Source organism: Rhinoderma darwinii, chromosome 8 (genome assembly GCF_050947455.1).
Source record: "Rhinoderma darwinii isolate aRhiDar2 chromosome 8, aRhiDar2.hap1, whole genome shotgun sequence".
In the NCBI taxonomy this organism is placed as follows: Eukaryota; Metazoa; Chordata; class Amphibia; order Anura; family Rhinodermatidae; genus Rhinoderma; species Rhinoderma darwinii.
This window is the reverse complement of record NC_134694.1, coordinates 61,832,904-61,859,032: the sequence shown is the minus strand read 5'-3', so window position 1 is coordinate 61,859,032 and position 26,129 is coordinate 61,832,904. Positions and strand designations below refer to the sequence as shown.

Genomic DNA, 26,129 nt, shown 5'->3' with positions numbered 1-26,129 from the left:
CCAAAAACGTCATAATAAAAAATAATCAATAAGTCCCACATACCCCAAAACAGTACCAATCAAAACTACGTCTCATCCCGCAAAAAACAAGCCCAAAAAATCACTACATTGACGGAAAAATGAAAAAATGACGGCTCTTGGAGAGAGACGATGCAAAAACAAATAATTTTAGTTCAAAAGTGTTTTTATTGTGCAAAAGTTGTAAAACATAAAAAAACTCTACATATGTGGTATCGTTGTAATCGTACCGACCCATAGAATAAAGGTAACATGTTATTTACGGCGCACAGTGAATGGCGTCAATTTAAAACTCATAGAACAATAGTGGAATTCCAGTTTTTTTTTCTAATCCCCCCGAAAAAAAGTTAATAAAAATGAATCAAAAAATTATATGTACCCTAAAATGGTGCCATGAAAAAGTACAACTAATCCCGCAAGTTCTCATACAGCTATGTCGACGGAAAAATAAAAAAGTTATAGCTCTTTGAATGCGATTATAGAAAAAAGAAGAAAATAAATAGCTTGGTCATTAGGGCCTAAAATAGGCTGGTCACTACGGGGTTAAAGAAAAAAAAATACTAATAATACTAATAATAATAATTTAAAAAAAAAAGTAACATCTCTCTTTAAAGTGTAACTAAACTTTTAAAAAACTGTTGACATGTCATAGTGATATGTCAGAACTTTTAATCTGTGGGCTGTCCGAGCACTGAGACCCCCACCGATTGCTAAAGTAAAGCGGAAGAAGCGCTCGGTTAAATGCTGCGCCGCTTTGTTTCTGATCGCCATTCCTTGGAGTGGGGTACACCACTTGCTCGGCTTTCTGAGAAAGGCAGATCAGAAACGAAGCAGTCACCTAAGCTCTCATGCGTAGACAAGAGGTCAGTTTCTCCTGTGTCGCTAACTTCCTATGAACTACAGGATTAAATAATAACCACCTATCAAATCCCTCCTGGCGGCTCTAAGACCACACCCACACCCAGCTCCACCCTCTTTGTTCCTCTGTATGTCCTACCATGCAAAAAAGTGCTGCTGAAGAGATAATTTCTACCCTATCTAAGTAAGCAGGAGTGCAGTGATATAATAGGTGAGTCCATAGAACGATTTTCTGCAGAGATATAAACTCCCCTGACTAACAATAACTGTCTTTACTATCTGTGAGTGCTGTGTGCAGAATCTCCTGTGTATTTCTGAGATGCTGCTCCTCACTGTCTCCTGTGTAAAAACAAACAAAAAAAAAACCTTTCACAAGAATTAGGCAAGGAGAACAATGTGAAGCTGCATCACATACAGTTGGAATACACTGAGACTCTGCAGTGTGACTACAGAAGTTCTATGTCACTAATCTATCATTTGCTGCACTTAGATAGGACTCAGAGCAGAGCAAGTGCAGTGTGATGAGACTCCTCCCCCTCTGCCTCTGCAAAGTCAGTTGCATCATGGGAAATGTAGGCTGCATTAGGGAAACCATTCCAGAGGGGGAGAAGGAGCCAAGATGGCAGACAATCCATGAATGGCCCATCAACTAAAATAAATATACACAAGGCATACACAGGAGTATCAAAATTCTGCACTAGGCTGGGTTCACACTGAGTTTTTTGCAGGAGGAAAATCTGCCTTAAAACTCAGTTTGGAATTTTGAGGCAGATTTTCTTCTGCCTGCACGCCGATTTTTGTGGCGTTTTTCGCCAGGGGCGATTGAGCGCCGCAGGCATAAAACGCCGCAAAATACACATTCTCTGCCTCCCATTGATGTCAATGGGAGGTCAGAGGCGTAAACGCCCGAAGATAGGGCATGTCCCTTCTTTTCCTCACGAGCCGGTTTTTCCGCTTGCAGGAAAAAACGGCTTCGCCTCCCATTGGAATCAATGGGAGGCATTCTCGGCCGTTTTTTGGCGCGTATTGCGGCGCGGTTTCCGCATCAAAAAACTCATCAAAAACCTCCGTGTGAACTCCCCCCCTATATAGGCAAAAACAAAAAATTGCTAGAGTGCTTCTTTAAACTGGGAGTCAGTATTGGGCCCTATGCTGTCTAATATATTTATTAATACACTTGTGGAGGGATTGCACAGTAAACTGTAAAACAATTTCAGATTATGCTAAAGTGTGTAAAGTAATTATCACAAAGGAGGACAGTATTTTGTTACAAATGGATCTGGAAAAGTTGGAGGCTTGGGCAAAGAAGTGGCAAATGAGGTTTAACATAGATAAATGTAAGGTTATGCAGTTGCGAAAAGAAAATACATGTCACCATTACATACCAATCCGAAAACACTTCAAATTTACATTCAATAGGACTTGCCAAGGCAAACAAGATCACGGGGTGCATCAAAAGGGGCATAGATGCATATGACGAGAACATAGTTCTGCCATTTAAGAAATCATTAGTCAGACCACACATGGTATATTGTGTACAGTTTTGGGCATCAGTGCACAAGAAAGACATAGTAGAGCTTTAGCGGGTTCAAAGGCGGGAACTAAAGTAATAAATGAAGTGGTTGGACTTCTGTACCTGGACATTTTTTCAAAATTACGGTTATTTAGTTTAGAAAAAATATGCAGCTGAGGAGTGACCTACTACTTATGTTTAGACATATTAAAGTTAAATACAGAGATCTCTCATGATTTATTTAAATCCAGGACTGTGAAAATAACATGGGGCAGCCTCTACGTCTAGAGGAAAAAAGGTTTCTACAAAAACATAGAAGGGATTCTTTATTGTAAGAGAACTGAGACTATGGAACTCTCTGCCAGAGGAAGTCGTTATGGAGAATTCACTGAAAGAGTTCAAAAGTGGCCTGGATGCCTTTCTTGAGTGTAATAATATTGCCATAGCTGGTAATCAAGCTGGTGCCCTGGGCTGTGCCCATTAAAACTGAAGATAAAAAAAAGTATTTGGCAAAATAAATTAAAAATAAAAAAAAGCATTAACAGAGGTGTTTAGTGGCCACTTATCTCCTCCATAAAATAATATGGCAAAGAGATTAATGTTAATGGAAGAGCAACGAAACTTCACTGTCAGCTCCTTCAGCTATCTTGTCATGTGAAAATGTAAGGACGCCTTGTAAAATTTATTATTTTTTTTATTACATGGAGACATCAATATTTGATCATTATTCAAACAGTAAATAAAGATAAAGGTGGTGTAATTAAACAAATAAAAATATAATAACAGATTGACTTTGTAAAAATGTATTAGGCTGTGTTCACATTAGCGTTGGTTTCTGTTGAGGGGTTCCATCGGCCCTTTCCGTTGGAGGAACACATCAACGGAAAGGCAAACGGAAACCATAGCTTCGGTTTGCATTACCATGGATTTCAATGGTAATGCTTCCATTGCTAATAGCTTCCGTTTGTCACGTTGTGTAAGGTTTCCGTTTTTTTGACGGAATCAATAGCGCAGTCGACTGCTGCTTATTAGTTGCGGGTTTTCCCCATTGAATTCAATGGGGAGGTAAAAACCCACAACAAATAGTAGTTGTTGCGTTTTTTTTACCGGGGGCTCACAGCGATTCCACCGCAAAAAAAGCAACTCATAAAAATAATCTCATACTTACCCAGAAATCTGTGTTCCTCCCTCCAGCGCGGCCTCCTGGGATGACGTTTCATCCCATGTGACCGCTGCAGCCAATCACAGGCAGTAGCGGCGATAACATGGGATGAAACATCATCCCAGGAGGTCGAGCCTGGATGACGTTAGAGGGCTGGCCTCCTTGGATGACGCTTCATCCCATGTGGCCGCCGCTGCAGCCAATCACAGGCCTGAAACGTCAGCCCTGGAGGCCGGCCTGCTAGCAGGCCGGTTAAGTGTTGCAGTTTTCCGCAAAAACTACACCACAGATTGGTGCGGTTTTTTGGCCAGAATTTCCTGTGGCGCACAGGACGGATAAGCTAACTGCTTTTATGCAGCGTATCTGCCCCGAGTGAACTCAGCCTTAATGTACAATGCATATTCCAACTGCTCATGGACTAAGAGCTTTAGACCCTATTCACTTAATTCCTTTATTAACAACTTTACATTTTTATTTTTAGAGAGATTAAAGCCACATGGCAGAGTTTGAAGACACTTGCGCAAGTCTTTGGACACACATCAATGGTATTACTTTCTAAAGGTGACCAGGTCTGTAACTTCTCAGTGTTCAAAGTACTTTAAAAGGGTTTTCCTACCAAATATTTTATGACATGTCGATAGGAGGGAGAAGAAGCTTGGTAGCATTAGGGTATGTGCACACACACTAATTACGTCCGTAATTGACGGACGTATTTCGGCCGCAAGTACCGGACCGAACACAGTGCAGGGAGCCGGGCTCCTAGCATCATAGTTATGTATGATGCTAGGAGTCCATGCCTCGCTGCAGGACAACTGTCTCGTACTGAAAACATGATTACAGTACGGGACAGTTGTCCTGCAGCGAGGCAGGGACTCCTAGCATCGTACATAACTATGATGCTAGGAGCCCGGCTCCCTGCACTGTGTTCGGTCCGGTACTAGCGGCCGAAATACGTCCGTCAATTACGGACGTAATTAGTGTGTGTGCACATACCCTTACTGTATTTAAAATGATGGCACTCGTATATTTACCGCAGTTTCCAAACATAGAAGTGGGAATACTATTCAAAGAAACAGGGTAAAATGGATATCAGACTGCTAGAAGTAATTTATTATAAATATGGCAGGTGGTCGAATCTCTTTAATAATATACAGAAGTGCGTGTGAAATTTTTTAGTTCTTTCAGTCCTGGTTTCTTCGTTTCCATCTCAGGTCTCTACATTCCTTGACTGTCTCATATGCAGCATTTCAGGTGTTCTGCAGTTACTTTCTACTCTGGAAAACATGGTGAGTCATGAGTAGCAGGAGCCATAGTAATTTCATTCTCTTTCCTGAGCTTCCATGTATGTTTCACAAGAGAGTGGAACACAAAATGATCAAATGAATGATTGACTGATAAAACAAAAGGAAAAACTTGCCTACAGTGTTTGTGCATCTTGCAGGTGGTAATTTTCTTCTGATCCCTTCCACTTTCAGCTGATTCCTGAGGGGGTGGGGCTTGACAAAGGGGCTAGGCTTAGTGTTCCTGGTTTCCTATTACAGAAAAAGCAGTGGTGGAGGGCTCTTTGTGCAACCAGTTGCGTTATAGCTAGATAGGTTTGGGAGAATAAGAGGAGGGGGGGGGGGTGTCACTGATTTCCTAAGACACATATAGAAAAATTCTTCAATGTATGGCAGAATAGGATCAAAAGAGTGAAGATTTTTGTGGGCGAGCATTTACAATATTTAGTGTTAATTTATTTAACAATGTATTTTTGATTGTTGAATTTCTATGCACTGCTATTGAATTTATAAAGTTAAATTCTTGCTTCCCAAACAGCAAATGGCAGGGGGACAGATAAACAGTCTCCATAGTCATAAGGCTATGTTCACACCTGCGTCGGTGTGTTCGATTGTTCAGAGGAGCAGAACAAGGGAATAATGTAAGCATTACACAACATACACCAACGGCGGCCGACGGAACCCATTGACTTTAATGGGTTCCGTCGGCTTACCGTCGGGGTATCCGTGATTTTACCAGAGACAATCGTGGCCGGATCTGCAATAGAGGCCCATAACTGAGCCTCCAACGCATATGTGCCTTGGATTGTTGGTGTATAATGTTGTCAGCCTCTTACATCATTGGCTGTGAGATTTTCCAAAACATTATTAGGCTTTGTTCACACGGTGGATTTTACATGTGGAAAAATCTGATGTGGAATTGGTTGAGAATCAGAGGCTGACCCTCAGATTACTGGTGCAGTTTAGCAGTAAAAATTTGCGCGAATCTGCTTGTGCGAACCCGACGCAGATTTCACAGTGGAATGTACAGCGTAAACTGTGTTAAGACGTGACATATCACAACTTTTTTTAGTGACTGGGTTTTCAATTTTGCTCACTGAAAATTCCATCCTGTATGAATAACAGAGCGTTTTACCATTGCAAAAAAAATCACGCTGATTCTGACGTGGAAGAGGCAGCAGAATCAGCGTGAATTTCCCACCGTGTGAACAAGGCTTTAGTTTTTGAGTATGAAAATATTTAAATCAGGATGTACATATTCTTCATGTTCTAAATGTCCACTTACCAGGCCCAGTGGATAAAGACCCTTTTGTTATTGTATTATTATCATTATTATTAGTGTACATACTGGTGTTTTTGTTGGTGCAGTTTTAATTCAAGTTTATGCTTTGCCAAAAAACTAGTACATGTACTTTCATGCTGTGCTGCCTTCTACAGACAAAACAGGCATGCAACGAGGGTTTTTCTGGTTCTTCCATTACTCTGGCTACTCACAATTCACCTTGTGTTAAGACATGCAGAGGAAAAGAGCCTCAACATGTAAGTAAGAAATTGAAGGATGTTTTATATGTCGCTGACTGTCCTGACTAGACTGACCCATTATATTTTTCTTATAGATAAAACAAAGTGACCAGACTCGGCCCCAAAGGATTGCTCCCCAAAGCTTGTCTGTATTTGTCGGGACCTGGAATATGGGTAAAAATAACAGTTACATGTTTGATGCACCAGTAAACCTAAGCATGTACATTTGTTGCTTTCACCATGCTTGTGTTTATCAGCCCAATATTCCTTCCTCCGACTTTATAGAAAATAAAGGAAAGAGCTGGAGTACACTTTTTTCTTTAGTTGATACATCTGCTTTGGTGAAAATTAGGCATGTAAGCCACCTAGAGCTAAGTTCAGAGAAAACTGAGAATTAGAGCTAGAGCCTACAGATGGTATTACTGCTATAAAGTGAGGATACAAGTTATATAAGTTATATAACGCCCATTCACACGACAGTGAAAAACGGCCATGTGACTGACTTTTTTTAATGGCCGTCACATGGCAGTTTTCAGAACAATGAAGTTCTATGGGTGTATACACATGGCCGTTTTTTTAACGGCCCGTGAATATTGTCCATCAAAAAATAGGACATGTCCTATTTCTGGCCGTTTTCATGGCCAGACGGCTCCCATAGAAGTCAATTGATGAGTTTTTACCGGCCGTTTTTTGGGAAGCAATCCGTTTAATGGCCAGTAAAAACTGATCCTGGCTGAGGACTCCCCGTACACAGCGATACTTTGAGCGCTGAGCTCGGGGAAGCCCTTGACATATGAGGACAGTGAAGTCAGGGCTTTCAACAATGGAATCCCTGGCCAGAGCATCACAAGATCTCTGGCCGGGACTCTGGTCTTGTAGATAGCACCCCTCCATATAGATATCACCCCCCTGCCTGAAGATACTAATCCCCCTATTCCCAGTAGATAGCGCCACTGTAGCTCCCTGAGGGAGCAGAATTTCTGTCAGCCAGACCCCGCTCTGGCAGCGGATTACGCTCCTGGAGAAGACCCCGGCGTCACTATCCATATATGGACAGTGACGTCAAGGGGTTACTCCTGGAGCGGAATCCCCGGCCCGCTTTGGCAGGGGATAAGGCTTTACTGACGACACTGTCCATATATGGACAGAGACATCAGGGGTTCCGCCTATGAGCGGAATCCCCGGCCAGAGAAGTTCCGCTCCTACAGTGGGCTTCAGTGGCGCTATCTACAAAGGGGGTACTATCTACAAGGCGTGTGCTATCTACAGGGGGCATGCTATCTATAGGGGTTGGTGCTATATGAGGGTGTGGCTCTATCTACAGGGGACACTGTGGCTCTATCTACATGGGCACTGTGTCACTATCTACAGGGGACACTGTGGCGCTATCTACATGGGCACTGTGGCACTATGTGGGCTCTGTGGCACTATCTAAAATGGGCACTGTGGCACTATGTGGGCACTGGGGCACTGGCACTTTATATGTGGGCACTATATCACTTTATATGTGAACACTGTGGCACTGTCTACAGTGGGCACTATGTAGGCACTGTCACTTTATATGTGGGCACTGTGGTACTATGTGGGCACTGTGGGAATATCTATAGTGGGCACTGTGGCACTGTGGGCACTGGCATTTTATAAGTGGGCACTGTGTCACTATCTACAGTGGGCACTGTGACACTATGTGGGAATTGTAGTACTGTGTGGGCACTGGCCCTATGTGGCCATTATCTATAGTGGGCACTGTGTCACTATCTACAGGGACATTGCAGCATTATTCTACATGGGCACTGTTGTGCTTTCAGGGGTTTGGGACAAAAAAAAACCTGACAAATGAAATCCATAATTTTTTTAATGGCCATGACAAACGGCTATTAAAATCACCTCATGCACCCGACCGTTGTGCCATCCGATAGTATTCATGGCCTCATTCACTTTAGCTGGTGAATCGGCTCCGTGAAAAATGATCCGAGTCTCGGATCCGAGGAATGATAGGACATGTTCTATCTTTCCTCGTATCACTGACGGGATTAGGCCGGCGGACACGATCGTGTGCATGAGGCGTGATGCAAAATGGCCATAAAAAACTGTCAGTTGATCAGTTTTCTAATGGCCATTTTTTTCACTGTTGTGTGAAAGGCTACATTCGCACGACAGTGAAAAAAAATGGCTATTAAAAACTGATCAACTGTCAGTTTGTCATGGCCATTTTGCATCAGTGTGTCTCCAAATTTTCATCCATTTCCAGTCCGTCTATCCGTTTTTAATGGTTGTTTGTCATCCATTTTTTATGGGTGTTAAAAAAACTGATAAATTTAAATTGTTGGTTTTATTGTCCAAACCCCCTGAAAACACCAAGGTTCCCATGCAGATAGTGCTGCAATGATCCTGTAGATAGTGCCACAGTGCCCACTGCAAATAGTGCCCACATAATGCCAGTGTCCACTGCAGATAGTGCCACAGTGCCCACATATAAAGTGACATAGTGCCATAGTGCCCACATATGAAATGCCAGTGCCTTTATGCTGCCATAGTGCCCTCCTAGATATCACAACAGTGTCCCCTGTAGTGTCACACCCCCATATAGTGCCACAGTGCCCTTGTAGATAGCGCCACACCCCTATAGATAGCACCAACCCCCTGTAGATAGCACCCCCCCACTGTAGCTAGCACCCCCCCACTGTTGCTAGCACCCCCCACACTGTAGATAGCAACCCCCCAGTAAATGACACCTCCTCCCTGTAGATAGCACCCCCATGTAGATAGCACCCCCACATGTAGATAGCAGCGCCACCGTAGATAGCACCCCCCCCCAGTAAATAGCACCTCCCCCCTGTAGATAGCGCCACTGTAGCTCCCTGTAGGATCGGAATCCCTCTGGCCGGAGATTTCACTTCTAGAGAGAGCCCCTGATGTCTCTGTCCATATATGGACAGTCACGCCAGGGGCTTCTCCAGTAGCGGAATCCCCTGGCCAGAGCGTCGGCCGGCGATTCCGCTCCTACAAGGAGCTACAGCAGTGCTATCTGGGGGGTGCAATCTACAGGGGAGGGGTGCCGCTATCTACAGAGGGTGCTATTTACAGGAGGGGTCAGAGGTACACAGGAGTCCCCGGCCAGAGATCTTGCAATGCTCTGGCCGAAGACTCGACAGTTGAAAGCCTGACATCACTGTCCATATATGGACAGTAATGTCAAGGGCTTCACCGGGCTCAGCGCTCAAAGTAGCGCTGTGTGCGGGGAATCCTAGGCCAGGATCAGTTTTTACCGGCAGTTACAAGGATTGATTCCTAAATAACAGCCAGTAAAAACTGATCCATTGACTGCTATGGGAGCCGTGGGGCCATCAAAACAGCCAAAAATAGGACATGTCCTATTTTTTTAAAGGCCAGTTTTCACGGGCCGTTAAGAAAACGCCCGTGTGAATACACCCATAGAACTCTACTGTTCTTAAAAAACAGCCGTGTGACGGCCGTTACAAAAACGTCCGTCACACGGCCTTTTTTCACTGTCATGTGAATGTAGCCTAAACATGATGTGAACTTAGCCTGAACTTAACTGAATTTTGTCTGGAAGTTCTGCAGCATTTACAGTAGCAGCAAAGTAAATGAGATTAATCTCATGCCCACACTGCGGAAAAACAAACGCACAAAATTAGTGGGGAAAGTGTTCTCCGGTGCGTTTTTCAATTCCGCAGCATGTCAATTTATGCTGTGTGTTCTATGTGGAGAGGCTGCGTGTTTGGCCCATAGACTTCAATGGGGAGCAGAAATTCCGCAACAGATTTATGTTGTTGCAGTTTTTACATAGTTTACGTAGAGGAAACGCAGCACAAACCTCTGGAAATCCGCAGGTGCCCATATAATTTGCTATTACCAATGTTTAACATTAAATGCGCAGGTAAAACTGCTGCAATATGGTGCGGATTTCTGTGACAGATTTACCAGCGTTTTTCTAGAGATTTTCTGCTGCAGATTTTCTGTTGCAGAAAATCTGCAGCGAACATACCCTAACTGGTCCATAATTGTGAGTATGTGCATTTGCTAATCTCTGAATTGTGAGGTGCTGCGGAGTTTGTTGACGCTACATGGCTGTGTTCACACGGGGCAGATAGGCTGCGTAATAGCACGCAGCATATCCACCCTGTGAGCTGCAGGGAATTCCAGGAGAAAAAGCGCACCAAACTGTAGTGCAATTTTTCACCCAGAATGTCCGCTGCGGAAAACTGCAGCATTTACCGGCCTGATGTTTCATCACAGGAGACCGCTGCAGCCTGTGATTGGCTGTAGCGGCAGTCAAATGGCATGAAGCATCATCCCAGGAGACGGGCCCTCTGATGTCATACAGGCCGGCCACCTGGGATGATATTTCATCCCATGTGACCTCCGCTACTGCTTGTGATTGGCTGCAGCGGTCACATGGGATAATACGTCATCCCAGGAGGCCAGGCTGGAGGAAGGAACACAGACTTCTGGGTAAGTATGAGATTTTTTTTTATTTTCTGAATTGCGTTTTTTGCGGCGGAATCGCTGTGAACTAGGCGCAAAAAATGCAACAACTACTATGTCTTGTGGGATTTACATCCCCATTGAATTCAATGGGGAAAACCCGCAACAATTAAGCAGCGTTTACGCAAATACAATTGACATGCTGCGGAATTCAATTCTGCACCGCAGGTCAAGTTCTCAGTTTTTTCCCTCAGCATTTACGCAGCGTGTGGATGAGATTTGTTTTATCTCATCCACTGTGCTCTTACTGTATTTGCTGCGGATTTTCCACAACTAATTCTGTTGCCGGAAAACCGCAGGATTTACGCAACGTGTGAACAGACCCTATAGATGAAGAAGAAGAATATTGCGGTATTGCAATATAATTCAGTAGATCTGTTTTAAACACATGAATGTCATTCTTGAAATAGAATTTAGGTTATTCTACAAAAATTCTAAACTTCCAGTAAGTCTTGAAGAGCTTGTCTCACGTCAGGCAACCCCAAATTGGAGTAGGCATAAGGCCTTATTCACACGAACGTGTAATACGTCCATGTGACGGCCGTTAAAACAACGGCCGTCACGTGGACCTATGTAATTCATGACCAGGGGACTGTAGAGTATGCTCAGTCTACTAGAGGATGATGTTAATATTAAGACTACCCTCCTAGTGGCAATACAACCAACCCAACACCCTTCCCTATAAAAACACGGACACCTTGGCTTGGATAAATTTGGCCACAACAGCAAATTTATTAACAAACAAACATAATAAAAACAACACTTTACAAAGATGCCCCCATTCCGTACCGTGAAGTCAGAAACTTCCCTATTAACCTTCACCTGAGCACTGTTAAGTCGCGCCACCGACCTAGCATGCCGCCAGGACTTACGAGGGACAATTTCCAACCACGCGACAATCACTCCCGGGGAAACTGGACCACAATCTAAGGAGATCGTATTTGATGTTCCTAATCAATTCCATAAAGGGGTGAAGACCCAGATCATTCTTCCCAACGTGCAATACCAGCACATCAGGGGCTCCATCTAACTGCGCGAACCGATAGACTTCGGGTAAAATCCGACTCTGGACCATACCTCTCCTGCCCAGCCAGCGAACCAAGACCTCAGCCCACCGAAACCCCAACTGACGCCCGTTGGGACGTACATCGGCCCACTCCGCCCCCAGTGCACATAGGAATGGCCGAGTATCCACACCAGCCAATAAGAGGGATCTACGATGACAAAAAGAGAAGGTAATAAAACAACCACTGGGGAGGGGGGGGGGGGGAAGGGAAGAAAATAAGGGGAATTAGCAAGGAAGTACATAACAACACAACAGACAGGCTAATAAGCACAACAAAAACTGACGACGCACATAAGACTGAAACCTACGAGAGTCCCATCAGCCTATACATTTGACCACGTCAGACCCCAACCCCCATGAAGCTGCCTCCGTTGCGGCCCCAATGTGAAAAGAATGGGGGAAAATAACGACCCATCCAACCCCATATTCCCTAAACAACGACAAAATACACAAGTAAACTAATGAGAACAAAAGGAATCGTCTGCATGACACAACAGATGCGTACTAGCAGCCTGACGAATATCCCTATAACCCGCAAAACATGCAACTGGACACATCCGAACCCCCGCCGCTATACCCAACACAACCCGCTTACTACGCCCACCCTGATCCATCTTAGAGTGCCTAATCCAGAATTCCACATTCCTGTCTGACAACAAAACATCCTCCATCCCAAAACACCCAGCCCTCTTAGTGCTGGGCGCCACCAGTTCAACTACCCGCAAGGCTCCAAAAAACGCCCACGAGAATGCCAACCGGGACAAAGTCACCTCAAATGCTGAAAAACAAACACTCACCAACACCTCCCACAATTGTTTCAACAATCAAAAAGAGACACGGTGACGACTATCTGGCAATATCCTCCCCTTTCTATAACCCCTCAGGGCCTGGCCGAACAAAACATTTTTTGTGATATCCCTGCAACCCCGGATTTTAAAACTGAAAGCTAGGGCTACCACAAAACGATTAACCCTGGATACTGACCAGCCTGTAACAGAAACCTGACCCAGAAAACCCAGCTATGCTACCACACGATCGTCATCCGTCCTTACCCAATCTATGCCAGCCAGCCAGCCATACTTCCCAATCTCTCCACGCAGAGTCATAAGCCGACCAAGTGCCGGGCGCCAAGGAAGCGCGAATCAATCCTCCCGCGGCTCGTAGGCCAGTTCCCAAAGCCACTCGGGGAAGGCGATCCCCTCCGAATCCGCCTCCGGGGCCAACAAGCAAAACCGATCCCACAGCAATCGAGAAAGAGAATACGCTATGTCATTGTGGACCCCAGGTACATGTACCGCAATTATCCATGCATTAAGGGACAGGCACTGTAACACTATCTGTCTTAAAAGTCAGACCACCGGGGGTAAAGAAGCTGACACATTAATAATGGCCACTACCAATCCAATATTGTCACAATGAAAACTAACCTTGCTGTCCCGGAACCTATCGCTCCAAATCTCAACCGCAACCAGGATAGGAAAAAGTTCCAGGAGAGCAAAATTCCTTATTAATCCCATGTCGACCCACACTTTCGGCCGACGAGATACGCACCACTGCCCTTTCCAATAAGCGCTGAAACCCACTCCCCCTGCCGCGTTTGTAAAGAGCTCCCAATCTAAACTGTCAACCACTGGGGACATAATGACGGACTTTCCATTATACAAGTGTAAAAAATCTAACCAAACCGCCAAATTAGCCCTGTGTTCTTTATTATCTAGCCAAATAAAATGATGGGGGGCCTTCACACCGGCCGTCGCGCCCGACACAAGCCTGCTAAAAATCAGGCCCATGGGCGTAGTTCGACAAGCAAAATTCAGATTGCCTAACAGAGACTGCAATTCTCGTAGTGAAATTTTACGCACATGCCTGGCCCGATTCTGCTCGTAGCGCTTCAAGTTTATCCCTAGGAAGCCGACATTCAAACCTAACGGAATCAATCGTGATTTCCAGAAAGACAATGCATGAGCTGGGCCTCTCTGGTTTTTCAGGGGCCAAAGGCACGCCGAATCATTTCGCCACCCACTCAAATGTGTGCAGCAGATTAGCGCATATCGAGGAACCCGCAGGACAGACGCACAAAAAATCGTCTAAGTAGTGTATTACCGACGCGACGCCCCCTACGTCACATATCACCCACTCCAGGAAGGAACTAAAAGCCTCAAAATAGGCGCAGGAAATCGAGCAGCCCATCTGGAGGCATCGAACCATGAAATAAGCTATCAGGATGCACCGGAAGGAGGCAAAATCTGTTTTAGCCATCAACGCCCCCTCGCCATAACGACCCACCCATGCGACCGCCGCATCAAAAGATGTATATACCACGGAGAAAAGTTCAGGAAAGATCCTATCGTTAACTGACCACCCTCGCGGATAAGGTAAGGGATGGATGAGTCTAAATTTATTAGGTTCCTTCTTGGGCACTACCCCAAGCGGAGATACCACGAGATCTGGCAAAGGGATATCTATAAACAGGCCTGCTATCCGCCCTAACCCCACCTCTTTCTTCAACTTGTCCCTAACCACCTCCGCATACTGCAACGTGAAACGCAGATTACGCAAGGAAAATGGAACCTCGTAAGTGGGGGGGTGATACGGAAACCAACACAAAAACCATCTAACAGCAGAACCGCCCTCGATCTATCGGGGAATCTATTTAAGTAGGGCTCCATTTCTTCCCACTTCACTGGAGTCAGGCCCCTGGTTAGAACCCCCGTGTGAAGTCCTGCCGCAGGAGGAGCAACTATGCTTAAATTTACAACCTGGTCCAAACTTGCACTGGCCCTCACTAATCTGCCAGCAGAACCCTGATTTTCCTCCTGACTCCCCCCGTCCCTGTACTGGGAGGTGTGGAGGGGCCAGCGGAACCGCCCCCCCACCAGGAATGGACTGGTCATACCGTACTGGAGCCATGACCCGCAACCACAACCCTATGTCCTTATTGTCCCATTTGATATCCGGTTGCACCGCCTTCCGCTGCCGGAAATGCTCATCATAGCGCAGCCACGTCTGTCCTCCATAAACCTAATGAGCTTCGCATATAGGATCCATTTAACAGAAGAGCGCGGAGCAATGTTTCGGCGCCTTCTGCCCTGTCACGCTCGCCAAAATCGCAAATGCCTGAAGCCAATTCACAAAGGTTTGGGGGATCAATCGATAACTACGCTTTTCCTCTTTTTCCTTCTTACTTTCTAACCACTTGCCCTTATCCAAGTTTAACTTTTCTAACGATAGTAAAGAAAATATTTCGACATACTCGTCTTTCCATATATTTTCCTGACTTCTTGTTTCAAATGCGCGCCCAGCGGGCCCTCAAAGCAGACATACACTTCCCCTTTCGACTTATCATCCAACGGCACCCCATCATCAGCTTTATCCATTTCCGTCTGCACTGACACTCCCGCTTCCTTAGCTACATCCCCATTCCTCACAGGTTGACTATCCACAGTCACAGGCCTAACCGACGGCAGTACCCACACCGGAACAGGAGAAGGGGAGCTTGATGCGCCTGACTCTAGGTAGCGCTTCAGGGCTCAGGCGCTCTGGAGGCCGCCTGTGACGCGACCGCCGCCTTGGAGGGGTTGACGTCATTGCCTGAGCTCCGGATGGTCCTGCAGACACGCTGCATCCTGCTGCTAGAGCAGAAGGCCCCAGCAGCTCACCGCTACCTCCGCTCACCGTCGAACCCGGATCCGATGCGAGAGGGCCGGATAGCCCCAGCCCTTCTGTCAGCCACGCCATCCCCCGCTCTACCACTGCAGCCCGAAGCTGCACAAGTAAGGCCTCCATTTCAGAAAAGCAGCAGACCGCGTGACAAGTTCAATTTTAATGTTGACCCCCTGCCCTAGCCCCCCTTAAATACCCTCTAGCCTCGACCTATCAACCTCCACCCACCACTGACTCCTGACCACCCTCCTGTAACACCTTAACTCTTTCCCTACCTACATCCCTGGTCATGCTGGCCTACCCCTTTGGCCTTTTGCCTGGTATTATAGGGCCGTTCACACGGCCGTTGTTTCATCGGGCCACGTGAAGGATCTATTAAAAAATAGGACATGTCCTATGTTTTTGCGCATCACGCATCCCTCAATAGACTCTAGTCTATGGGAGATGCGTGATAACGTATCCCGCAGGGGTGCAGCACGGATGATCCTCGGACGTGACAAACTGCAGTTTTTCACGTCCGAGGTTTTACACTGCTCGTGTGAAACTAACCTTAGCCTGGCTCCAGACACACCCACCAAACAGCTTATTTTGTATTACATGTCCATTATATAATAAATGTACAACTCGAAACCGCCAGTGTGGGAGCCACTATATGACATCCAGTTACCCTAATAGATCTAATAGGCACCATTGCAATAATAAGAGAGCTCAGAAACACTGATTGGAGGGGAGATGGTAACTGACAGGACCATCCTCCAGAGGCCCTGCCCATATGGCTTTTTATTAACCCCTTGGCGACATGTGGTGTATGTGACAGTACGTCACGGCCAGGGGCGGATTGGGAGCTTAAAGTGGTCCTGAAAAAAATCTAAAAGTGGCCTCATGTTGTGGGTGGGGCCAGTACAAGTAGGCAGAGTCAGCAAACCGTTAACTGTAGCCACATTGGTGATAGATGTAATAATGCAGCCTTATTATTATTGCCAACATTGGGCTGTGTTCACATCTGCATTGGACGCTCTTAGGTGGCTTTCACACCACAATATTTCTATTAATATAATGCTGATAAAGCTCCCATGACTTGGATAAGTAGAGTCGAGTGATAATATATACTTATCATATACCATAATACTTCCTTACCCTTTTAGGTAAGGTTCGGTTTTTGAACTACTTCAGATTCAAAGACTACTTCACTGACTGAGTTTTTTAAAATTCTCAATAAAATGGTTAACGAGGGTTGTGTGGGTTTTTTTTTTACTTTATTACTACTGCCTTAGTAATGGTCGCTTTCTGATTGACAGCGTCCATCACTAAGTTGGGGCTTAGTGTCAGCTAACACTAACCCACCGATTATTACCCTGGTACCCACCGCCACCAGGGGTACCGGGAAGAGCGGGGTACAATCCAGTACCCGACCATCTGTAGTGATGGTCCGGTACCCTGGTGGCCACAGGCTGGTATTATTAGGCTGGGAAAGCCTAAATACAGTGGGCCTTTCCCACCCTGGTAATGCTAGCCTGCTGCTATGTTGTATCTGGCTGGTTATGAAAAATGGGGGGGGGGGGGATAAAGGGATGTGGGGTCCTCCCCATTTTTTTATAGCCAGCCAGATACAACAAAGCAGCAGCAGGCTAGCATTACCAGGGTGGGAAAGGCCCACTGTTTTGGGGCTTTCCTAGCCAAATAATACCAGCATGCGGCCACCCCAGTACCCGACCATCACTACAGATGGTTGGGTACTGGATCATACCTGGCTCTTCTCGGTACCCCTGTGGCGGTGGGTAACTGGGTAATAATTGAGGGGGGTTAGTGTTAGCCTTTTCACGGCCTAACACTAAGCCCCTCCTTAGTAGTGGACGCTGTCAATAAAACAGCGGCCATTACTAAGGCAGTAGTAATAAAGTTAAAAAACACAGACATAAAAAAATAACATTTTATTAAAATAAAAAATACCAACACAACCCACATTAACCATTTTATTGAGAATGAAAAAAATGCTGTCATCGAAGTAGTCCTCGAATCTGAAGTAGTCCAACAACCGAACCTGTCAAAAAACACACAAAAAAAGAAAAAATCAGTCACATATAAAAAAAGCAAAACAATTATTATTCCCTTTCCAGGAGCGGCCGCACTGCCGCCCTGCAAGAAATAAGGGGAGGCCGCCATGACAGGATAGGAGGGAGTGGGTAGGAAGGAGTTAATTAAAATCATAGGTAGTGGTTAGGGGAGTGAAGGGGAGTGGTTGGGAGGGGAGGAGGGGGTGTGTATCTCGGCTTCCCGCTGTTTTCCTCAGTTCGATGGAGACAGTGAGAGGAGCATCAGCAGCAGCAGCAGTGAGCACTCTGCAGAGTCATGGTGACTTACCTACTTCGTCCACAATGTCATCGTTTGAGGGTCTCGTGGAGCGGCTCCGGGCGGCGGCTGAACTCCAGGATGCCGGCTGGTTGGAGACGGAGGTGACGAGACTTGTGGGGCTGCCTGTGCCGCAGGCAGCTGGGCCCCGGCGCTCACATCGCGCGGTGGCCGGGGAGGGGGGTGGTGCGGGTTCTTCCCTGTCGTCCCCCGTAGTGCTGGATTTAGCTCTGGGCAGCCCTCTGCTGCTCAGCCCTCCGGCTAGTGGAGGGATTGTCCCTGATGCCGGTTCCTCTGATGCCGTGCCTGCTCGCAGGTCATGGCGTGCCCGCCCTCCAGCGAGATTAAGCCCAGAAGAAATCCTGCGGGCCTGGCGCCGCAGGGGATGCCCCTCCAGGGTTGCTGCAGGCTGATCTCCAGGGAGAGCTGAATCCCCTTGGGGGTCCCGGCCTGGCAGAAATCCCCAGCCGCGGCGGTGCTTGGCGGTTAGTGGGGGGTTGGCTCCTGGCTTCCCAAATACCCCCCCACCGTCCGGTGTGGTGCAAGAGACGGGGACTTCGGCAGCCCCGCCTGGTGATGTGCCAATCAGGGGGCTGGCTGCTTCGTGGCCTTCTTCAGGGATGATGGCGAGTCTGGTGGGCCGTGGCATGCAGTCTGAACTCTGGATACCGCATAACGGGCTTCAGGCGGCTGGCCCTATCAGCATCAGGGCTTCCAGGGAGGCCGGCCCTTCGGGACAAGCTGGTCGGGGATCTCCGTGCTCGCATTGCGTGTGTGGGCAGAGGTCAAGGACGGCGGTTGCGTTGGAAGAAGGAGCGGTTGTGGAGCCTCAGCGTGTTCAAGTTTGTCTGGCTGGCGGGATCACAGCGCCTGAGCAGCCAGGTGGGTGTTTCTCTTCTTTCTCTTTTCCTACTACTTGCATGTCGGGGGGTGTGGGGGCTGCGTCAGGCAATGCGGTCGTCGGCGGGTCTTCCAGGGGGAGCGGTAGTGGTTTCGCTGAATTATTGGGATGCTTGCGCTAGCTGGTCAACAAATTGGATGGGTCGCAAGCCCCGATATTGGCGGGAGTGGCCCCGGTTGCGGTTTGGGGGGGAGTGGCAGTGCCAGTGGTGATAGGGCAGCCTCAAGATAGGGCACAGGTAGGGGGCTCTGGGGGGCTGTGGTGGTGTCAGTGCAGACGGATGGAGTGCAGGAGGGGGACAGGGTGTGGTTGGATGATAGAGCGCAGGGTGAGGTTTATGTGTGTTTTGAAGGCCCGTTGGGGGCGCATTTGAAACAGGAGGTTCGTGAGCGCATTTGGAAGGACGAGTATGTGAAGATATTTTTTCTCCTTCCTTTGGCGGAATTTAATTTGGATAAAGGAAAAAGGGATGAGAGTAAGAAGGAAGAGGAGGAACGTCGGCGTTATAGGCTCATTCCGCAAACTTTTGTGAACTGGCTGCAGGCTTTCGCGATATTAGCTAGCGTTGTTGGGGAAAAGGCTCCGGAGCATTGCTCCGCTCTTTTTTGTTATATGGATGCAATCGGCGAGGCGCATCGGGTGTACGGCGGTATGGCATGGCTGCGGTATGATGAGCAATTTCGGCAGCGGAAGGCTGTGCGGCCCAGCATTAGTTGGGATCAAAAAGACATCGCGTTGTGGTTGAGGGTGACTGCGCCGGTTAAGCCGGGACAGTCCTTTCCAGGGAGCGGGGGGTCTGCAGGGCAGGTCGGCCAGTCCGGTCAGGGTTCCGGTTCCAAGCTAGGATTTTGCTGGCAGTTTAACCACGGCCAATGTAAGTTTGGCGCAACGTGCAAGTTCAAGCATGTGTGTTCCCATTGCAGCGGGTCGTCCCATGGCGCCTTGAAGTGTCTGCGAAAAGGCAAGAAGGGAGGTGGAACAGGAGGTTCAGCTGGTCAAGGGGGTGACGCCGGTGAGGTTGGAAAGGATGGCCCCCTTTCTAAGTAGGTATCCGGATAGGGCTGGGGCATGGTTGCTGGCGGATGGTTTTGACATGGGTTTTGTGATTCCTCCCCCCCCCCCTTATGACGTTCCGGTCACTCGTCGGAATCTCCGGTCCGCTTATCAGCACTCCAGGGTGGTGTCAGATAAACTGCGTAAAGAAGTGACCTTGGGCTGCATGGCGGGGCCTTTTGTGGAACCACCTGTGGCTGATCTTGTTGTTTCCCCAATGGGTGTGGTGCCTAAGCGTGAGCCGAACAAGTTTCGTTTGATACATCATCTTTCTTTTCCCCGTGGTGCATCAGTGAATGATGGGATTGATCCGGTTTTGTGTTCAGTGGTGTACGCGTCGTTTGATAAGGCGGTGGTTTTGGTTCGGGAGGCGGGTGAAGGCGCCTTATTAGCAAAAACAGATATTGAGGCGGCTTTTAGGTTACTGCCGGTTCATCCCGAGAGTCAACGGTTGTTGGGCTGTTTTTGGGAAGGGGAATTTTTTGTGGACCGTTGTTTGCCTATGGGTTGTTCCCTGTCATGCGCCTATTTTGAGGCGTTTAGTTCTTTTTTGGAATGGGTGATACGGGACGTCGCAGGTGTGAAGTCTGTCATTCATTACCTTGATGATTTTTTGTGTGTTGGCCCGGGTGGTTCGGGGGTGTGCGCCAATATTTTGTATGCTTTGCAGGGTGTCATGAGGGATTTTGGAGTCCCGTTGGATCCTGACAAAACGGAGGGTCTGGTTACGGTTATTCGCTTTTTAGGCATTGAAATTGACTCGGTCTTGATGGAATGCCGGCTCCCGGAGGATAAATTGGTGGCTCTGCGTTCGGAGGTTCAGGCGTTGTCTCGGCTTAAAAAGGTTACGTTGCGCAGTTTGCAGTCTATCTTAGGGAAGTTAAACTTCGCGCGCCGGATCATGCCCATGGGCAGAGTGTCTAGTAGGCGTTTGGCGGCGGCAACTGCTGGTGTGTTGGCACCGCATCATTTTGTGAGATTGGGCTGTGAGCATCGGGCCGATTTGGAACTGTGGCATCGGTTTCTGGGGCAATACAACGGGCGGTCCCTTTGGATGGCTAGGGCTCTTGATTCCATGGATTTGGACTTGTTGACAGATGCCGCTGGAGTGGGCGGTTTTGGGGCCTTTTGTGGGGGCCAGAGGTGTGCTGGGGGGTGGCCCGATAGCTGGGTGGAAAACGGTCTGACAAAAACTTGGCCCTGCTCGAGCTATTTCCTATCGTGGTCGCTGTGACCATTTGGGGGGATAGGCTCAGGAACAAGAAGATTCGTTTTCACTGCGACAACCTTGGGGTGGTGTTGGCTATCAATAATATCTCGGCGTCGTCTCCTCCGGTGGTTCAACTGTTGCGACATTTAGTGCTAGTTTGTTTGTCGCTGAATGCTTGGGTGCATGTACCGGGGGTTAACAATTGTGTTGTTGATGCCCTTTCTCGCTCGCAGTGGGATCGTTTCCGTAAGCTGGCGCCGGGAGCGGATCGGATCGGCAAGGTGTGCCCGGATCATCTCTGGGAGTTGGTTTCTCTGCGGCAGAAGCATTGATTGAGCGATCTTTGGCGAGTTCTACGTGGGCAGCATATCGGGCTGGCTGGGCTCAATGGGAGCTTTGGTTGGGAGCACTAGGTGACGTCCGGTCTGACCGGGACTGATTGGTGGCTCTGTTGTATTGGCTGGGGGACGCATATGAGTCAGGTGTGTCTGTGTCCAAGGTGAACAAGTTTGTGTCCGCTGTGGCATTCGGTCTGAAATTGAATGGAGGTAGGGATGTGACTAAGGAGTTTTTAGCGGTTCAAGCCTTGAAAGAGATTCATGGGGGGAATGTGTCGGTTGATCGGCGGCGGCCAGTTTCTTTCCGGATTCTTTGCTTGTTGGGTACGGCGGTGGAGGGGGTGTGTAGTTCGGGCTTCGAAGTCCGATTGTTTCGCTTTACTTTTTCGTTAGCCTTTTTCGGGGCTTTTAGAGTGGGTGAATTGGTGTCGCGGCGTGTGTCGCGTGTGGGTGGAATATGTCAGGATGATGTGGAGCTGTTTGCTGATAGGGTGGAGATCGTGCTGCGCAGGTCAAAAACTGACCCAACGGGCAGAGGAAGGCGGATAGTGTTGTTTGCTATTGAAGGTTCAGGGATGTGTCCAGTACATTGCGTTTCTGCATTGGGTGTACAGGTGGGGCTACCGGGTGTTCCGTTGTTACGGCATGAGAATGGGTCTTTTTTATCTAGGTTCCAATTTGGTGCGGTTTTCAAGCGCTGTTTGGTTGCATTCGAGATACGGGCGACTGATTATTCCTCCCATTCTTTTCAGATTGGCGCTGCGACTGAAGCGGTGAGATTGGGTTTGGACGAGGCGGGGGTTAGGCGTATTGGGAGATGGGAGTCTAACCGTTTCCGCTCTTATGTTCGGCCTCATATGCTTTAAGTCTGTTCAAATATTGGTGGGGTGTATGCTACGCCTGTGTAAGATGGAGTGTGAATGGGATTTGTAAGCGGTGTGTGTTTTTCTCTTTACAGGTTCACGCCCTTGTCTGGTTTGGATCTTGGGGCACTCCTTTGTGTATTGGGGCGCACTGAGGGCGGATGTTCGCCCTGATGGCCGCCAACTGAGGATTCCACGGGATGATGCTGTCCTGCATTGGTTGGGTTTTAGAGGAATGGTTTGGTGTAGGGTGTTACAGCTAGACCGGGTTCCGGAGATTTTAGTGTTACATGTCGGGGGGAACTATTTAGGTGTGCGCCCCTTTCGCGAGTTAGTTAGGGATATTAAGCACGATTTGTTGTGCTTATGGGCGTTACACCCGAGACTGATCATAGTTTGGTCGGATATTGTGCCCAGAAAGACATGGCGTTTGGCCCGATCCATGGAGAGGCTGAATAAGGCCAGAATTAAAGTGAATAGGGCGGTGTCGGCATTTGTGGCAAAACATGGAGGAGTGGTGGTCAGGCACAGGGACATGGAATCGGGTGTGGGGTGTTACTGGAGACAGGATGGAGTGCACTTGAATGAGGTGGGGATGGATTTGTGGTGTTTGGCCCTAGCAGACGGGATTGAAAGAGGAGTGTTGGTCTGGAGGAGCTCATGGGCTTGAGGTGGTCAAGGCCCATTTCGCAATGGCGGGGGGAGTCCTTGAGGTTGGTCAGTTAAACTGGTGGGGGGGTCGCATCAGGGGTATGCGTACCCCAAAATATGTGGAAGGCTTCTTAGGGTGTTACCCCTTTGAAGCGCTTTATGGGAAAAGCCATCTGCAGAAGTGAGCGGTGCCTTCGAGCCGGGTAACGGCTGGAGGTAAAAGCAAGTGGTGGTGGCAGATGGCTATTTTTTCTAATTGGCGGTAACCTCAAGGGCTTCCCCTGGTCATGTTATTGATGTTATTTATATTGACCCTATTAAGGGTTTGTTATGTGTATTTTGGAAGAATTCCAATTTTTGGGAATTCTTGGTTATTTAATGTTTGGTTATAAAATTTTATTTTCATAAAATTTGTATTAATAAACGGCTGCTGTGGCCATTAAAATCCAACCTTGGTGTCATGTGTTTTATTCCTAAAGGGGTAAGGAATTATTACGGATCACTCGACTCTACTTATCCAAGTCATGGGTCCATTGCTGGAGTGATGGGAAACTCCTGACTTCATTGCACATTTATGGATAGTGACGTTAGGATCAGTGCTTGAGTCCCCGGGCAGAGCGCTAGCTGATGCTCTACTTGGGAACTTCAGGACGTGTGAATAGCCCCATTGGGGTTTACAGATTTTAATGCAGCCCTCTGACAGCCATTAATAAAATGGCAATCACATGGTCGTTAAAAACTGTCGTGTAAATAGCACCTTAAGGGTGCACTGAAAAACATAAGCTGTATTGGACTAACTGCCTGTCCCCAAAGTTTGCAGGCAGCTTAGTCTCTGAAAGCCCTTGTGTCCCCTCCCAACTGTGCCCCTGCGTATCACACACAGCACTCAGTCTCACAGCACACACACACACACACACACACACACACACATATATGTATATATATACATATATATATATATATATATATATACATATACATATGTATATATATACACATATACATACACTACCGTTCAAAAGTTTAGGGTCACTTAGAAATTTCCTTATTTTTGAAAGAAAAGCACAGTTTTTTTCAATGAAGATAACATTAAATTAATCAGAAATACACTCTATACATTGCTAATGTGGTAAATGACTATTCTAGCTGCAAACGTCTGGTTTTTAATGCAATATCTACATAGTTGTATAGAGGCCCATTTCCAGCAACCATTACTCCAGTGTTCTAATGGTACATTGTGTTTGCTAACTGTGTTAGAAGGCTAACAGTTTTGCTGTTTAGAGGAGCTATAAAACTGACCTTCCTTTGAGCTACTTGAGAATCTGGAGCAATCTGGAGCATTACATTTGTGGGTTCGATTAAACTCTCCAAATGGCTAGAAATAGAGAGCTTTCATGTGAAACTCGACAGTCTATTCTTGTTCTTAGAAATTAAGGCTATTCCATGCGAGAAATTGCCAAGAAACTGAAGATTTCCTACAACGGTGTGTACTACTCCCTTCAGAGGACAGCACACACAGGCTCTAACCAGAGTAGAAAGAGAAGTGGGAGGCACCGCTGCACAACTGAGCAACAAGACAAGTACATTAGAGTCTCTAGTTTGAGAAATAGACGCCTCACAGGTCCTCAACTGGCAGCTTCATTATATAGTACCCGCAAAACACCAGTGTCAACGTCTACAGTGAAGAGGCGACTCCGGGATGCTGGCCTTCAGGGCAGAGTGGCAAAGAAAAATCCATATCTGAGACTGACTAATAAAAGGAAAAGATTAATATGGGCAAAAGCACACAGACATTGGACAGAGGAAGATTGGAAAAAAGTGTTATGGACCGACGTATCGAAGTTTGAGGTGTTTGGATCACACAGAAGAACATTTGTGAGACGCAGAACAACTGAAAAGATGCTGGAAGAGTGCTTGACGCCATCTGTCAAGCATGGTGGAGGTAATGTGATGGTCTGGGGTTGCTTTGGTGCTGGTAAAGTGGGAGATTTGTACAAGGTAAAAGGGATTTTGAATAAGGAAGGCTATCACTCCATTTTGCAACGCCATGCCATACCCTGTGGACAGCGCTTGATTGCAGCAAATTTCATCCTACAACAGGACAATGACCCAAAGCACACCTCCTAATTATGCAAGAACTATTTAGGGAAGAAGCAGGCAGCTGGTATTCTATCTGTAATGGAGTGGTCAGCGCAGTCACCAGATCTCAACCCCATAGAGCTGTTGTGGGAGCAGCTTGACCGTAGGGTACGCAAGAAGTGCCCATCAAGCCAATCCAACTTGTGGGAGGGCCTTCTGGAAGCATGGGGTGAAATTTCTCCCGATTACCTCAGCAAATTAACAGCTAGAATGCCAAAGGTCTGCAATGCTGTAATTGCTGCAAATGGAGAATTCTTTGACGAAAGCAAAGTTTGAAGGAGAAAATTATTATTTGAAATAAAAATCATTATTTCTAACCTTGTCAATGTCTTGACTATATTTTCTAGTCATTTTGCAACTCATTTGATAAATATAAGTGTCAGTTTTCATGGAAAACACAAAATTGTCTGGGTGCCCCCAAACTTTTGAACGGTAGTGTATATATATATATATATATATATATATATATATATATATACAGTCCAAATACAAATGAACACAGCACTCCACGAATCCAGAAAATCAGTCCATGTGCTCGTCACCAGGGGATGAATCAATTCCCCTTTTTTAAGATAGGGAAAAACATAGAACGCAGTAACGGCACCAGGACTTCAAGGTAGATGAAAGCAGGGTGGATTTATTCACCTCAAAACAGCGACGTTTCGGTTCAACAGGAACCTTTCTCAAGCCATCACAAACTAACAATGGTGTCAGGTATAAATAGGAGGGACATACATCAATTAGCAATCAAGCTATTGAATGTGCAGTTCCCATTACATACATATAAATATATTTTTCACAACATGTTACAGACATTAATTATAAAGTGCATATCTTGATCTTTAAAAAGCCATCCATAGGTAATATTTTGTATATATAAATGATATACATACATTGTGAAGGATGTTGAAAAGCAGCAGAGGCCTATCTATTGGGATCATTGAGTCTCAAATTGAAATATACAACCATATATCTCTATGTTAATATCCAGTTCAGATCACAGCGATGTTGTGTATTAAATACCTGTAATTTCTT

At 46.8% G+C, this 26,129-nt stretch overlaps 1 protein-coding gene across 1 annotated transcript in view; it reads left to right on the top strand.

The window, feature by feature from the left end:
- Nucleotides 1-26,129, top strand: part of LOC142658684 (phosphatidylinositol 3,4,5-trisphosphate 5-phosphatase 2A-like) — a 155,877-nt gene that overhangs the window by 61,514 nt on the left and 68,234 nt on the right. Inside the window, exons 6-9 of the mRNA XM_075834286.1 lie at nucleotides 4,033-4,120; nucleotides 4,763-4,837; nucleotides 6,269-6,370; nucleotides 6,448-6,526. Coding sequence (XP_075690401.1) covers nucleotides 4,033-4,120; nucleotides 4,763-4,837; nucleotides 6,269-6,370; nucleotides 6,448-6,526 — 344 coding nt within the window. The remainder of the gene's footprint in view (nucleotides 1-4,032; nucleotides 4,121-4,762; nucleotides 4,838-6,268; nucleotides 6,371-6,447; nucleotides 6,527-26,129) is intronic.